Source organism: Podarcis tiliguerta, assembly GCF_965153285.1.
Source record: "Podarcis tiliguerta genome assembly, chromosome: 5".
Lineage (NCBI taxonomy): Eukaryota > Metazoa > Chordata > Lepidosauria > Squamata > Lacertidae > Podarcis > Podarcis tiliguerta.
In genome coordinates this window covers 44587841-44603923 of record NC_139538.1, presented here as the reverse complement: position 1 = coordinate 44603923, position 16083 = coordinate 44587841, and the positions used below count along the sequence as shown (strand labels likewise).

General features: G+C 42.3%; 1 protein-coding gene across 1 annotated transcript in view; it reads left to right on the top strand.

The window, feature by feature from the left end:
- COL17A1 (collagen type XVII alpha 1 chain) overlaps positions 1–16083 on the top strand; it is a 62726-nt gene that overhangs the window by 15165 nt on the left and 31478 nt on the right. Inside the window, exons 8-22 of the mRNA XM_083441613.1 lie at positions 174–221; positions 891–1034; positions 2010–2165; positions 2987–3058; positions 3778–3846; positions 5486–5566; positions 7562–7726; positions 8429–8518; positions 9176–9220; positions 10406–10555; positions 11762–11956; positions 12651–12680; positions 13399–13416; positions 14432–14485; positions 14864–14968. Coding sequence (XP_083297739.1) covers positions 174–221; positions 891–1034; positions 2010–2165; positions 2987–3058; positions 3778–3846; positions 5486–5566; positions 7562–7726; positions 8429–8518; positions 9176–9220; positions 10406–10555; positions 11762–11956; positions 12651–12680; positions 13399–13416; positions 14432–14485; positions 14864–14968 — 1422 coding nt within the window. The remainder of the gene's footprint in view (positions 1–173; positions 222–890; positions 1035–2009; positions 2166–2986; positions 3059–3777; positions 3847–5485; positions 5567–7561; positions 7727–8428; positions 8519–9175; positions 9221–10405; positions 10556–11761; positions 11957–12650; positions 12681–13398; positions 13417–14431; positions 14486–14863; positions 14969–16083) is intronic.

Below are 16083 nucleotides of genomic sequence, written 5' to 3'. Positions count from 1 at the left end.
TATTCCTATCAAACTTTGCTGCATGTGGTCTAAATACTGACAAAACATACCAAATGCCAAGCTAACAACCAGCAGCAATGAACCTTCTTCATGCCAAAGGTGTGTACAGGGTATCTAGTTACCGTTACCTCTCCCTTCACAATAAGCCTCTTCTTTCATTTTGTCTTGTACAGAGAGTGAAATTCGAGTGAGGCTGCAGAGTGCTTCTCCATCAACCAGGTGTAAGTGCTTGAGCTATTTTTTGTGGACTTGAACAAAGGGTAGCTGAATCTCCTTGATTAATAATCCAGTAGTTGTAGTGATGAACTCTTCCTCTGACCATTCGGTAGCCCTTTTTTCCATGATGCCATCTGATATTTTCCTAATATCTATTAGCCGGAAACTGTATAGGGGATGACAAAAATACACGAGGAGCAAGGATTACTATAATCCAGTGAAGAAATTACTTGTGGCCTCAAGGGAAGAGGAGTCCTTGATGTTGAGGCGGAGCGGCCAGAACAGAGACAAGGGTTGCATACACACTATATCTTTGAAGCATGTTTGAAACATGTGGTCCCCCCCCCCCAAAAAAAAAAAATTCTAGGCACTGTGGTTTGTTAAGGGTTGCTGGGAATTGTAGCTCTATGAGGGGTAAACTACAGTGTCCAGAAGTCTTTGAGGGAAAGAATATGCTTCAAAGGTATAGTGTGTGTGTGTGTGTGTGTGTGTGTGTGTGTGTGTGTGTGGCTTTGGCCTTCACCATTCAGCTCTATCCATCTTCAGATGCATCTGTCATTTTTAAGACCCAAACATATAAAGCATACAATTTTCTACCATCATCATGCTTTTAATTTTCTACCTACATTGTCAAGTTTTGAGCTTAAGTCTCCAATATCTCTCTTCTCTTTTAGGGACAGAATTGGATGATGTCAAACGACTACTTCGGGGAAGTCGGTCAGCTAGTGCTAGCCCAACTCGGTCCCCATCAAGCACACTCCCGATACCTAAAAAAGCTGTTGTGGAAACCAAAATGGTGACAGAGAGCAGCCAATCAGGTATCTCATTGCTGGACCCCAGGAATTCCAGTATATTTCTAATCTATCAAATCACAGAATAAGGTGGAGAGGGTGGCAGAGGCTGCAAATGTTATGTCTTCTTTTCAGGCCAACAGTGCAAGGATCACAGGATTGTTCAAAGGTGCATGCCTTATCCTAATATCCAAAAAGTGGAATGAAGTATAATGGCTTCAGACCTTTATCTCTTGGCAATGATTGAGTGGCACCATTGCAAGACTCTTTTTTTAGTTTCATCAAAAGTAGTTTCACACTAGGTATGGGGAACCTATGGCCCTCCAGGTGTTGCTGGATTCCAGTTCCCATCAGCCCCAGCCACCATGGCCAGTGATCACGGGTGATAGGAGCTGTAGTTCATAGGTTCCCCACCCCTGTTCTAGACTAAATACCAGGGCAGAGGTGTTAGTTAAAAGCTAGAAGGTCAGGACTCAGGAGTGACTCCTGACAAATAGGAAGCAACTGCAGGAAGTAAATATGCTCAATGTGAAGAGGGCAAGGAAAGAATTTGAATCAAACAAGGGATCTCTGCTGATGTCCAATTCCATGGCCACTGAAAACTCTGCTAGGGATCACAATCGGTTTATGATGTTTTAGAACAGGGATGAGAAACCTGTATCTCTCCAGATGTTGCTGGACTACAGCTTCCATTATCCTTGACAGCCATGCTGGCTGGGGCTGGAGTTGCAGTCCAACAACATCTGGAGAGCCACAGGTTATCCATGCCTGCTTTAAAACCAATTTGAAGCACATATTCATGCTTTTCTCTATAACTCTGAAGACTATATAAACTTGTTTTTTTTTTAAAAAGGAAACACCAAAAACAGATTAGACCAAGTTTCATATTTTATGGTGCTGTTTAGGTGAGAGGAACAGAAAAAGAAATCACATTGCCTAAGGATCATGCATTGTAAATAAAGAAATATGGTTTTTAATGTTGCTTGTTGATTTTTCTTCCAGTGTCAGGGACATACGACACGACCATCTTGAATGCGGCACTCCCACCATACATGTGGTCCTCCACCCTGCCTGCAGGGTCGTCTCTCGGTGGCTACCACAACAACATGACTCAAAGCTCCTCTTTGATGAACACGGCAGCACATTCTACTGGATCAGGTACATGTTCACAGCATCGGCCATAGCAATTCTGCAGACAAGCTCCGAGATAACCTTTCCTGAAAACCATGAGGTGGCCAGTTGTGGTTACTCAATACCCAAAGTCTTAAAGACCAAGAAGGAAGCATGCAATGCACCATCATTGCTTTCCTACATTTTCATTGCCATTCCTCAGTTGGTTTCAGAACTTGCCTTCAGCTTCCGAGTTTAAGTGCTAACCATATTGGAAATTGGGAAGGAATTTCCCCTTCAGGCCAAATTGCCTGAGTGACTGTTGGAATTTGAGAACAATATATCAGATCAGGGTGGGATGTGTGCCCTCTAATGAACTCATTCACTTCAGACATATATATTATTCAGTGGAATGTTAAATTTAGTAAAGCAAATTTAGATGGCTCTAAAGTACAATCAAGTACCAGTAAAAGAAGAGTTGTGAAGCAGCCAGCTAAACAACAGCTTGCAAGAGGTAGGGTAGACGTCTGCAGAGGGCGAAGCGCAGTGGTTTTAGGCTAGGGATGGGAAACTTATGGCCCTCCAGATGTTATTGGACTCCAGCTCCCATAAGCCCCAGCCAATATGGTCAATGGTCACTGATGGCAGGAGCGGTCTAGATACAACATCTGGAGGGTCACAGTTTACCCCTCCGCCATGTTTTAGAGACTTCTTTCAGTGTGTGGAATTCAAATGGAAAAGCTTAAAGTTTACTGATCATTCTGCTACAGGACAAGTGATTTGTGTCATGTCCCAGATGTGTTGGAATCTTTCTGACCTTGCCTACATAGTCAACAGTCTCTTCCTTTTTTCCCTACCTTCCCCCACAGTGTTTGGCGTCCCAAACAACTTGGCTCCCAGTTCCCCAGCTCTGCATGCTGGTCTCAGCAGTTCTTCCACAGGTGCGTTTTCTCCCTCCCTCCTTGATCCCACCTGTCAAGATGTGTGGCCATCGGGAGAAGGATATGCAAAGGGTTTGGTCTCCAGTTCTTCATGCCAGTGGCATCAGTACACCTGGACTAGTTTGTGGGATTCATTTAAAGCTCCCGCTCTGTAAACAGAAATGCCTGTTTGAGGGATGGCTTAGAACTCCTGCAGCAGAGGATAAAAAAAAGTATTTATTGGAGATAATAAAAAATACATAAAATAAATAGAAGTAAAATGAGCAACACAAATGTTGCAGTGTGTCCCTGAGCCTGGGTGCCAGTCAGAGGGATGTCCTTACCTGTAACCCAAGCCAGAAGGTGAGTGGGCAAAGCCATCAGGTCTGGCACCCAGGTTTGTATAGCAATTCCTTGCTTTGCAAGTCTCTCAGAACCTAGGAATCAGCAAGGAAGATTTCCACACCCTTCCTCTAAACTTTGAATTGTAAAGAGAACTTTCAAGCTATTTCCCAAAGTTAAAAGTTTATTCCTGCATAATGTGTTAAGAGATTTGTGCACTTGAGAGGATAATTAGAAATGAATATGAAACATGACAGACTAGCTCAGTTTATTAGGTGCAGTGTCTTCAATTTTTGGGCATGATTAATTTCAGACCATTCTTACCTGTGGTGAGTCACTATGGTTGTTGTTTGTTTTTAGTAAACTTGCACCTTACCCCAGGATATTTTTATTTGCAGTATTTGGTGTTCAGAACAACCTGGCTCCAAGCACGCTTGGTGTTGCCAATACTGCAACCACAACCGCAGGTAAGGTAACAGAACATTATGAAAATACCTAGATTATGAGCCATTTGGGTGACATACATGTACTTGAGAAATTCAGCTCCTCATGGAATATTTTTAAAACCTTATTTCTGTACATGCTGGCCATGGATTAGCCTCAGACAGGCCTTTGTAGACAGTTTGATGTTGTGCATATTCACTAACTTCAGTTGTGACTGGATGCTCCAAGTGAGGCACTGGGCTATAAACCTGGCCCCAGCATTTGGCAACGTGAAATAAACACCTCAGGCGGTAGATTATTATAGGCAGCAGTGACAGCCCTTGATTGTTCTTCCTGATACCCGCCTCCACTCTGTCGCACAAGAGTAAATTAATCAATGCAGAGTCTTCTTCATAAACAGAATAAAACTTTACTGAAGAAAATAAACTTGTTAAGGAACAGCATAGTTAAAGAGCATACACAGAGTGCTCATAGCAGCTGTCTTAGACTTCAGAGAGGCACAGATCTTAGTTATGGATTAACTGGAGCACTGGAGCTACTCTGTCTGCAACAACACACTCACATACTGAGCTGAGACTGACTCAGAAGACAGACTGAGGCCCAGAGAGATGGCTGGTTACATTTTTAGGGAACCCAAAGTGAGTCACGAGTCACAGTGACATGGCAGTTTACTGCTAACAGTTACAGTTAGCAGGCTTGAAATGATTGTGTAGTCTTCGTAGGCCGTGCCTTGGCCTTGCCTGCTTCTGCTCTCAAGAACCTTTGTCTCATGACACACTCCACTTTGTTGGAGGACAGAGTTGTGTATGCCACACAGCCTGATGCTTCAGATGCAGTGAAAGAAGTTTTCCCATTTCTACTGTGGAAGCAAGATTCAGCTGCCCCTCTGGCTGGCTTCTGTACATGGAGTAGAGAAGGGGTGCTTTCTGGTCATTCATCTCACACAGCAAAATGCTGTAGGCTGGCCCTGGCCATAGACAGTGATGGAACACATGCTGTGGATACAGAAGGCCACAGCATCTCTAGGTAGGACTTTCCTGCTCGAAGCCCCAGAGAGCAACTACTAGTCTGTGCAGAAGACAATACCAGGCTAGAGGGACTAAGAGTCTGACTGAGTGTCAGCAACTCCTTAATGCACCAGATATTGATGAAACAATTACTTATACCCATATGCTAATCACAGTGCAACATATACACATACTTGGGAGTACATATGTATAGGGTTCCACTGCCAAGCACTATTTTTTCATTAGGGGTTTGTGAGAGTAGGGCATGCTAAAACCAGGGACCAAGCAGGTTACTTGGGAACCATGCTTAAACCCATGCTGAGTACCATGAGTCCGAACAGCCAAACAGGATTGGTAGAGATGGGACAGCAGACACTGTACCTAAGTACTGCCAAGTTATCACAATAATACTCACCTGCCTTACAGGGTTGTTATAAGGGTTGTTTGGATAATTGCATTGAAATGCTTTGAACTTTAATAAAATGAAATAAAATCTTATTTATTAGTAACTTGCAACTCTCTGCAGAGAAATACCTTTTCCTCTCCTTATTACTCAAAAAATAAATAAATGGGGGGGGGGGAGCAAATGTCTAGATCTCTTTGTTTGGCTTCTACAAACTGTGAACTAAAGTTTTCTCTTCTTCTCCTTTATTAGCAACAGCATATGGAGCAAAGAAGAATACAACCCAGAGCTATGGCGTGACTAGCACTGGTATGTCCACCTCATCTACAACTGGTGAGTCTTCGTTTTCATTTTGCATTATATGGAAAACCTGTCTTTATATAACTGATGTAATGGTACCTTTTCTGCAATCCATAGTATACACATGTCTGCCATGGAATGGGGAGGTGGGGTTGTGTCACTAGTGATGTCATAGGCTCTACTGAGGACATGCTAGTGGCAATTTTTTCATGTATAGAAATGTTTGCTGGATGCAGGGGATTAGAACGGACTCGGGCCTCATACAGACTGACCACCCCCCCGCAAACACACAACAATATAAAAATACATTATATTAGGGAAAATTCCTTGCAAAAAACGCATACCAAAAAAAGGCTATTAGGATAAATTTGCACTAAAATGCTGACATTTTTTTTTAAAAAAATAAGAATTACAAACTGATGTAGAAATGTTGGGAACTAAACTGAACTCCAGATATCACAGGACTGAAATTCCCATCAGCCCCTACCAATGTGTGTTGTTATCCAGATTGTCCACTAGATGCAGCTGCTGCATTTTGAAAATAAGAATAAAGGCCTAGTGCACTAAAGCGCATGGAGAACAGATTAATCTTCTCCCTAGTGCCTGTTTTGCAGCCATTTTTCTCAAAGTGGAGCTGACTTGGATTTACACCATGAAGTCTAATTGCAAAACTGATATCATTGTCCTTAATTTAAACTTTATGCCAGACGGTCTTCACAGAAACATTTCTTCATAGTTTTGTTGGATAAATCAAAGGCAGCAGTTGCTTGCATGACAATTCCATGAACCCATTATCACTAAAAAAAGAACATATTTTAATCAAGACAGCAGCAAACCCTGCTGTCACCCATATGGGATTTATTCCCTGTTCTCACCCATGTAGACTTTTTCCACCCTGTGCTTTTGCTGATGTTGGTGCTTTTGGTGCCTTTGCTAGCATTGCCAAGGGTGTCAAAGCACATAATGCAATAAGACATTTACAAGTCTAGATACTGAAATTGACATTTTGAGAGTCCAAATATTTAAATTTACATTTGAGCCTACAGCAGAAACGGCCAAAAGACCCTAGCAGAAATACATTTTGGATACATCCTTTTTGGACAGGATGATTACCTTTTTTTCTTTCTAGCATGTTCCAGTGCCTTTAACAACTATGGCAGGAATTCAATAGATGGAGCTTTCCCCTGTTCTATATGTATTGAAAGTGTTAGCAAAAGTGTCTTTCTACCCAGCATAAATTCGTAACCCAATTTGCATTTTGTCTGAATCCAACATTTGTGGAATTTTAAATAACTGTCTGAAAATGGACAAAGCAATCCTCTACTGCAGTTACACTGGGGCCAGGGATAAGCTGCCGCTACACCGGCAGAACAACTGCCCTATCCAACACATGCTCAGTCCAGTATAGAAAGAGAAAGCACTTGGGAATAAAAAATGTAAATGCCTCAGAAATGCATCCTTGGCAACACCAGCATTGCCCACCAATCCCAGGGCATGGCAGATGCTATGCACTCACACCAGCCAGAGAACAGAGGGAGGCATTCCATGCCAGCTGATCTGAGGGCATGGCCATAGTGCAGTGAGGCCACAGTGCCTCCAGCACATGAGTTCAGCAGCACAAGGAGCAGCATACTGTTCCCAAGAGAACTTGGATTCCCCTGCAAGATGGGATCTGTGCATATGTACAGCCTCAGAACTTGATCAGTGTCCTCCTGGCAATCACTAGACCAACCTTTTGCCTGTGGAGCAGGAGTCCTTCTCCTGGCATTTATGCCATGCTTGTGGTGCATCTGGCATGCCACCCACTTAGCATGGCCTGCCACCAAACTCTGTAATCTGGCAGCCGACAGATCTTCACTAAAAAATTGTTCCCTAAATATGGAAATCCAAATGTTCAGGTCCCCAAAATATATGATGAGGCTGGAACAGGGAAATCGCAGATTCCTGCCAACAGCCTGGATATTCATAGGGCTATTGTGCAACAGTTGGATGCTTTCATTTACTTTTACCCTTTTCAATGCCATCCAGCTGCTACTACCACAGGCTCTCAGAATGATGACATCCTGCGCAAGGACTGCAAGTTCCTGCTCCTAGAGAAAGAGAACGTGGCTCCCAAGAAAGATGTGGAGCTGCTGATCATGACCAAGGACAGTGGAAAAGTTTTCAGTGCTTCTGGCACTGGGCTCAGTGGAGGTTTGTTTCCTGTCTCGTTCTCATGCGTCACACCCATTGGCGACTTTAGACTTAACTCAGAAATTACTTTGGTGGGGTAGAAGCTGCCTTCCTATGGTCTAGTTTTATACTAAAGGTCTAAATGGGGAGACAGCATAATTCCTTCCCATGCAAATGTTAACTGACTCCCAGCTCCCATGCTGTTTGTTTGTTTATCAAGAATCATACACCACTGAATATTCAAAAACTATAAGTAGTTTATGTAAAACTCTTGTGGTAACATATGAACTGGTCCTACGATGCATGTATGCAAGGTATTTTTCAGGGGTTGGTTGTGCTACATCTCATTAGGTATCAAGTGACCAGCATGTGGTAGCTCTTAGCCCAGCCGTCTGTGCTGCCATTGAGAGCATCTGTGGGAGCGGTGCAAGTTGCATCTGCCAAAAGGTTCTCCCAGTCACTTCTGGTTTGCTTCTAAAGCCCCTGATCTGAAGTGTGGAGAGCTCATTTCCAGTCCCTGTGTATTCACACAATCAATCGCTATGTGGTTATCCTGGGAGTAGTGGAGTCATATTTTTGGTGGACAATGTAATCACCCCATAATAACTAAGTCAACATGAATGAGGAAGAAGATTGTTCCAAATGTACTGTCAGTTCAGACATACCAGGTGTGATACCTACTTTGAGATACTTCTAAATGTGTTTTGTTTGGGCTGTTTACAGGCTGTTATTCAGAAGACACCCTAAAGAAAGACAAGCAGGCTTTCTCTTCCTCTTATGCTGGAGATTCCTATCTGAAATCAGAAACAAATGGTAAACCTCTGATTCTCTGCCTTGAAGTGGGAATAATATTTTTCCAACATAGCTATAGAAATAAATGTGTGCGCTTGTATACACTAACATACATGAAAATTGTGTAGGTGGCTATTGTACCATGGAATCGCGTGTTGAGAACTAGATGTAATTTGTGGCTTCCTAGCACCTATACATGATAAAACAATGTTTTCCCCTCTATACACATGTGCTAGAAAGTGCCATGTGCAGGAAATAATTGAGGTGTTGCTATAGTCATTCTGGAGGTGAAAAAAGTGCTTTAGGGTGAGTTGGGTTTTGGAAGGGGAAACATTTTCTTTAAAGGTATCTTTCTTGTGGTTGTGCATGGGTGTTTGCAACTGTTGCTTTCTCTTTTTGCATATGCTTCTGCACCATTATTTTTAGGGTTTCTTATCCTTTTTCATTTTTAAAAAATTCCTATGTGGGTTGCAGAAACCTGTCTAATACTTACCACCCTTAACGATGAAAATTGCATAATTGTGGCCCTGTTATCTGATCAGTGAAGCCACACTGCAACTGTTTTTCTCATGATCCTTGTTTGGATTGGCAGCTGTCACCCTGGGTTGAATTTCATTTAGAAATAGTGTGGCTGCATGTAGGAAGACTATTTAGCATTTGTTCTTGTTTTTCTAATAGGAGGACTAAGATCTACTTCAACAAAGGACAAAGCTACTTATGCAGGTGAGTGAGTGTGCCTTAGAAGGGAAGCAACGTTTTATAGTGATTATAGCTTTAAAATGTCACTAGGTAAAATGTAGCCCCGCTAACAGCTGATATGCAGAGGCACAACAGAGCTACAACCCAAAGCTCAAATGTTCCTTAACATGCCAACTAAAGTCAATGACACTCCAGTAGAAATGTTCCAGTCTACTGGGGATAGCAACTTGCAATCACAACGCACCAGGGAGTTCTTCTGTCTATGCCTCACAAGCGAACAGAAGCTGCACAAGAGCTCACTTAGTGTTTTCATGTACTTTTACTGAGTCCAGAATATCAATCCCAGATGTCTCCCTTACTTCAGTTGCTAGAGAGTTTCCCCAGAGGAAGTGTAACGCTATTTGAAATCTTTTGTCAAGCTTTAGAATTTTTATTACTCCCATTGATTTTGGCAGAGACTTAAACTGGGGACTTCTGGTTCATTTCTTGTGATTTTAATCACTTCATGACACAGACCCTCACCAAGTTTGGGATGTTACATTTAAAGAAAGATAAATATAATGGCTGTGTTCAGACATCATGATGAACCATAACTGATCCATGGTGGGAATGAGCAGTAAGCTCCCACTACTTGGTGTGCCCTTTCCCTTTCATAGCAACAAGGAGAAGTTTGGAAGCATTTGCTTCCATTTTAAAAAATAACTACAGTGTGACACATTGTTCAAGCCCCACAAACTATGGTTAATCCTAACTATGGCTTGTTTGAAAGAAGCCATCTTCACACTACTGCAGTTTTGACGCTGGCTTGTTTCAGAAACCCAAAGTTAAGTTTAGGTGGTAGCTAAATGTGATTAATTAAAGCTGCACTAGGGGAGAAAGGAATAGTGGGGAGTTCATGAACCAAAGGGAGAGGGCTCAGCTCATCCCAGTCATTATATCAACCATGGTTTGTCATGGTTCCCAAATGAAGCCATTATGGAGAGAACTTTAAAGAATATATACATAGTGTTGGAAAGTGCTATGCAATTTCTATGTGATGAAGGCCAGTTTATAAATTTGGTTAATAATCATTAAATGGAAGGCAGTAAGTAAAAGAATCTTGACAAACATTTGTGTGGGACACCTTGGAATGTTTTCCGGCCTACACCTTTGTGGAGCCACACTCTCTTGTCTAACCTGCTTTTACTGTTATGTCTCTGCTCACTATAGAAATCCGAGGTGATGATGGATGTGGTGGAGCAGGAGCTGCTCCAGCCTGGTGCCCCTGTGCCTCCTGTTGCAGCTGGTGGAAGTGGCTCTTAGGCTTGCTGCTAGCCTGGCTGCTTCTCCTTGGTCTACTCTTTGGGCTTATTGCTCTGGGTAAGTTATTACAAGTGAACAGGAGAAGTGATGGGTTGCAGCTAAGGAAGGGGATGGCTTAGGAACAACACAAGAGGAGACCAACGGGATCAGGCTAAAGGCCAATCTAATCCAGCATCCTGTCGTCACAGTAGCCAACCAGGTGCCTATGGGAAGTCTGCAAGAAGCCCACAAGTAGTACTCTGTACCAGTTACTACTGAGCAATCAAAACAAACATGGGGAGGAAAGTTCAGCCATTGATTATGATGAGAACATGGTCTTAAATTATTTAAGACTGGGGTGAAGGGATCTAGGCAAAGTTCTCTGTGGAGAACGTGGGAAGCCCAAGTGCCATTCTCTTTTTCTCCCCATGAGCAATGCAGGAAGGACGCCTTCACTGAAAGGGAACAATTCAACTTAATTACATATTTTGACTTCGGTTAGAGAACTGACCGATCTGATTTGATTGGCCAGTCATATGATGATATAGAATTTCCTAGGTAAAATGCTCTGGGTATGTATAACTAACATGGGGCTTGAACCCACATCCCTGAGATTAAGAGTCTCATGCTCTACCAGCTGATATATATATATATATCACACATACATCCTCCTCTGAGAATCCACTGTTCACTCCTTTGGAAGAAGCTCTCTCTATCAGAATTGAGTTAAATTTCCCACAATTCAAGAAGGTTTTCTGTTGCATTCTCCCCACCCCTAGGCATTTTGTATTCAGTAAGTTCCCCACACTCATAACTATTTGTGATTATTATGGTATTGTGGCTGTCACACAAAACCTCACTTTCAATACTGTTTGTGTCTGCAAAAACGTGGGGGCAGTCACATTCCTTCACTTCCAATCAGTGTATATCCCAAACGTCCTGGTGAAACCCTATAACTTTTTCTATCACAAATGGTCTGGGTTTGTTGTTTTTGGTCTGTTTTTGTTGTTCTATAGTTCCTCTGGATAGTGCTGATATAGTAGCATTGGGGACACTTCACAGTGCAAGTAAAAGCAGAATAAATCCACCAGTAATGCACCATTTTTGAATAAAGAACATGTTGAAGAACACACCTGCGATAAAACAGCAGTCTGGAGGAACCCTAAGTTTCATCTCAGTTCTGGAAAAGCAGAATGGAGGCACAGAGCGGGGACTAAAGTTGTATTCACACATGCAAATAGTAAAACCAGTGATCATCTAATTCTTTGTTTTAACTTCTTTCAGCGGAAGAAGTGAAGAAGCTGAGATCCCGGGTGGATATCCTTGAATCCCAAGCCAGCCGCTGGCAGGTTCAACCCAACACAGTTGAAAATGTACATGCTGTACATTCTGAGAGATATAAAGCAGTACAGGGTGATATTAGTGACGATCAGTTGTGGTTTTTAATGAAGAAGAGGCTGGATGTGGAACGAAGCAAAGGTGAGGAGCCCACAAAATTCCACAAGGGTAGAAAAAGAAGCAATGTATTTGCCAGAAAATGTGTAGTGTTCTTTAGCTACGCTCCTAAATTTCCTATAACGCAATTAAACTGGAGGGAAAGAATGGAGCATAATTGAATTATGTGGACTTTGAGGTCAGTCCAAACCAATCTGTATATTTGTATAAAGCAAAAGACTAAACTAAACTCAAATTAAAGACTAACACTTTTTTCTGGTCTAAGTTTTAATGAATGAAGTGTAATTCTGGAGGTTATCTGGAATAATGCCATATCCAGATGTCCAGAGGGTGGAGCATTCATTCCTTTCCTCCAGTACTGAGGATCCTTATATTTGAGAAAGCTGCTGTATCAAGCAACATGATGCTGGGAAAATTAGGAGCAAATTAGTCTGCCATTGGCACACCTTCAGGATGCCATGTTTACTCCCTGGCTTTAAACATTCTAAGAGATTTCAAACTGGATTACACTATGCAGCCGAATTTTGTGATAATGGGCAAGTAGTCTAAAGAAGATCCATAGCCAACTGAAAGGGTTCCAGGACAAAATGCATCTGGTTTCCAAACTGCACATACATTCCACTTAATTGCACTGCCTTTCTGTTGTTATATTAAGCCAGAAGTAGTTTTGGGTCATTTGCACAACAGAAATATGACCAGCATTTTGTTTCCTTTGCAGGTTATTTCCAAGGAGAACCAGGACAGAAAGGTACCCATGTGCTGCATCTCTGTTTTGATATGTATTAGGGATCTCTCTTCGTTTCAGCAATGCATGTCATAGAAATGAACAAGTGTTTAGGATGGGTTTCGTCTCCCCCGATAATTACGATTCTCAACCCAGAATGGCGTTCTATGAGAAAGTTGAAGTACTGCCTTTCTTGTGATTCTCCATGGGAAGCCATGATAGATAAACCACTTTCAAACCAGTTTCAAACTGGTTTAAATGGATTGCATACAACACTACGTAAGCAGTGTTCTACTAGTGCAATGGGACGTCCCCTTCCCTTCCTCTCCCTGTGCTCCGCACAAAATCTGCTCCAGAGAATCCCCCGACCTCGAGCAGATTTTGAGGGTGCTCATTTTTAAGGGGCTGCAGGGGAGAGGGGAGGGGGGGAGTTTTGTTGCGCTAGGGGAAGTCTGCTGCATGAGATGAATGGCAGCATTAGACACAAGCCAATTTGTTTAAAATTTAGAGAATTCACAGGAAAAAAATTATTCCAAAGAAATACAGAGAAAGGTGTAAGGAGTAAACTGGTTCAGCTGAGCTGAAGAGCTGATTGACCTAGAGATGGCCTTGACACTGTCTTTTATGATCTCCCAGAACTACCCCCATGTGTGACAGTAATTAGAGAGAGGTTGATAAAATGAGCAAAGCCTTATTTTGATCCCACAACTAATGCATTTCTGTCCCTTTTGTTCTGTCTTAGGCGATATGGGTACCCCAGGTAAGTTTACGATTCTCAGTTCCTGTGTGCTATGACAACTTATTTGGAGTAACTTTTCTTTGTGTGTGAGCATGTGTGTGCAATGGAGCTTCCATGGCCACTAGGAATCAGGACAATAAACCTGTACAGGTGCTCTAATTATGCCACCATTATGTGAAATGGGGGCGGGAATCAATAGTCTAAATGCTGAATTGTTTAGCGTCTGATATCAAGCAACAATCGTTGTTAAGGAAGAGATTAGCATTGGGCACTCCTGCCTAACAATTGTGGTACTATCTGAGATGTAAAGAGTTCAGAAATTCTTATATTATTGAAGTGCTAGTTATATATAAGTGCACTGAAAAAGAGAAGAGAAATTTGGATTTTGCAGGTAGGGTGCTTAAAATTAGTGGGGAGGAGAATATCGGGTGTTACCACAGAACACCTTGTTCATTTTCTCTGCTTCCCACTGTGATCAGTTGCTGCAACTTGATCTGTTTTGTCAAGTCTGAACATCACAAGCACAATGAGAGGTACCTTCAAGTTGACTTGCAGCAATTTGCAGTAAGGCACTTAGATTGCCTTTGTATTAGATGATACTCATTGGAAGACGAGATGGAAAAAAAGAGCGATTACTGACAGATTCCTTCACTAAGGACAGATTGGTCTCTGCAGGGGAGTAGGCAGAACTGTAGAACTCAAATACTGAAAATTTAATATATGATACTAGACTTCATTTTAAATCAAATCTGGGAGTGGTTTGCCATAGTAGAACTCAGTGTTTGATCCCCACATTCTTATTTTTTTAAACTTGCCCTTAAACTGATGCTGTTTCAGACCAACTCATCTGGTTATTGCCACAGTTCATTGAAAATGTTAAATTTGAAGCAACAATCAAAACTTGAATTCAGATATTAATGCTGATTTCATTTCAGCTTCTCTACATTTCCCTGCATGTCACAAAGTAGCAGTGCATAGCTCTTTTTAATATCATTTGTTTCATTTAATAAAAAGAAAAATAATGTCGTTTTTACAGGTATTCCTGGCATCCCTGGGCGTGAAGGGCCAAAAGGACAGAAAGGCAGCATGGGTAAGCAGATCAAAGAATAATGAGCAATTTGAGTCAGAGTGCAAGCCAGAATGCAGGGCCAGAAACACTAGATCTCAGGTAGACCTTGTTGCTCAAGCAAAGCTTCAACTGTGACAGGAAGCCCTCTTATACATCCAGCCCAGGAGGAGCCATTGGCCAAGTCAGTCTGGAAGGTTCTTTCCCGAGAAGTCAGTGACACTGCTTGCCTTATTAGGTAGCCTCCAGCAGTTCCTGATATTTTCCTGAGAATCTGCAGAGAAATGGCTCAGCACATGGGGCAGCGGGCAGCAGCTACTGACACAGGGGGATTTTTTAGCTCAACTGAGTAGAGTGTGGCATATGTTGGGACCTGGATTCTAAGGCACTGGTTCTCCTCAGGTGAAACCGGCATGGAGGGTCCCATGGGACAAAGAGGGCGAGAGGGACCTCCTGGACCTCGTGGAGAGCCTGGTGCACCTGGATTTGGACAGAAAGGTGACAGAGGTAAAGAATACTTTTGTGTTTTGCTTTCCCACCTACCATTGTTGATCACTTCAATGAATATTACAAAATTATTGTGGGAAGGGAGGCCCTCTTAATGTTTTTCTTATGACAGTGGCTTTCAAACTTCTGCTTTCAAGCTACACTTGCTACCTCAGCTTGTCTACCAAAGAATGTCTGACAGGAAATCCTGTGCATTGCAAAGGATGTGATACTTGGCAATGACTAGGACTTTTGGAGCTCTGTTGCCCCACACCAACCCCAAAACACACTTGACACCCCTGTGTCTACTATATATTGCTGTGGAAGTTCTGTAGTAATGGTCAAGTTGCCTTTCAGGGGAACTTACCCAGATAAAATTCCTAGGAATCCCATAGTTTGAAAAACACTGCCTTAATATTGTGCATGGGTATGACAATAACTGTGTCATAAGCTATGCTTGGATAGTTTCAACAGTTGCCTAAAATGACAGCAATACTGTTGTGGAAAAGGCAGTAACGGTCTGGTATTTTTCCGAATGACATACATGTAAGAAAGGTTGGGCTGAGAGATGAGTTTGTTTCCCAGTAATGTACTGTCTGTTGTACTTTAATTACTCATTAATCAGTGATACAAACAGGGCTGGGGACCACAACTGCATGCCCCTCAGATGCCAAGTAAATGGGGCTACCAGCCCTTAGTCATTCATATGAGTAATGGGATACAATGAAACTACAATGGGAGTTTGTTTTGTGGCAGGGAAAACAATACCTTATCTGTGTCCATAGAACTCTGGTTCCTACAGAATGTGTCTCTCTGCTCATGGTGTTGAGGGGTGAGGTGACGAAAGAGAGGCTTGGAAAACACTAACTCAGCTGCTGTCCCCCAAACACTACCTAACTGTAACCTTATATTCTGAATGGGGTCACCTGACTACCTCATAGACTATGTAACCAACCCCACCAACCACATCGGCATCAACAGGGTCAGGAAGAGAAGCATCTTCCTGCTAAGGCTGAACATAATAACAAACATCAGTGCTGTGTAGTTGGTCTTCTTGGTTCAAGGCCATGAAACCAAGGAGAAACATGACAGAAATAATTAGGCTTCAGTAGGTTACTTAATGGATTTCTCTCACA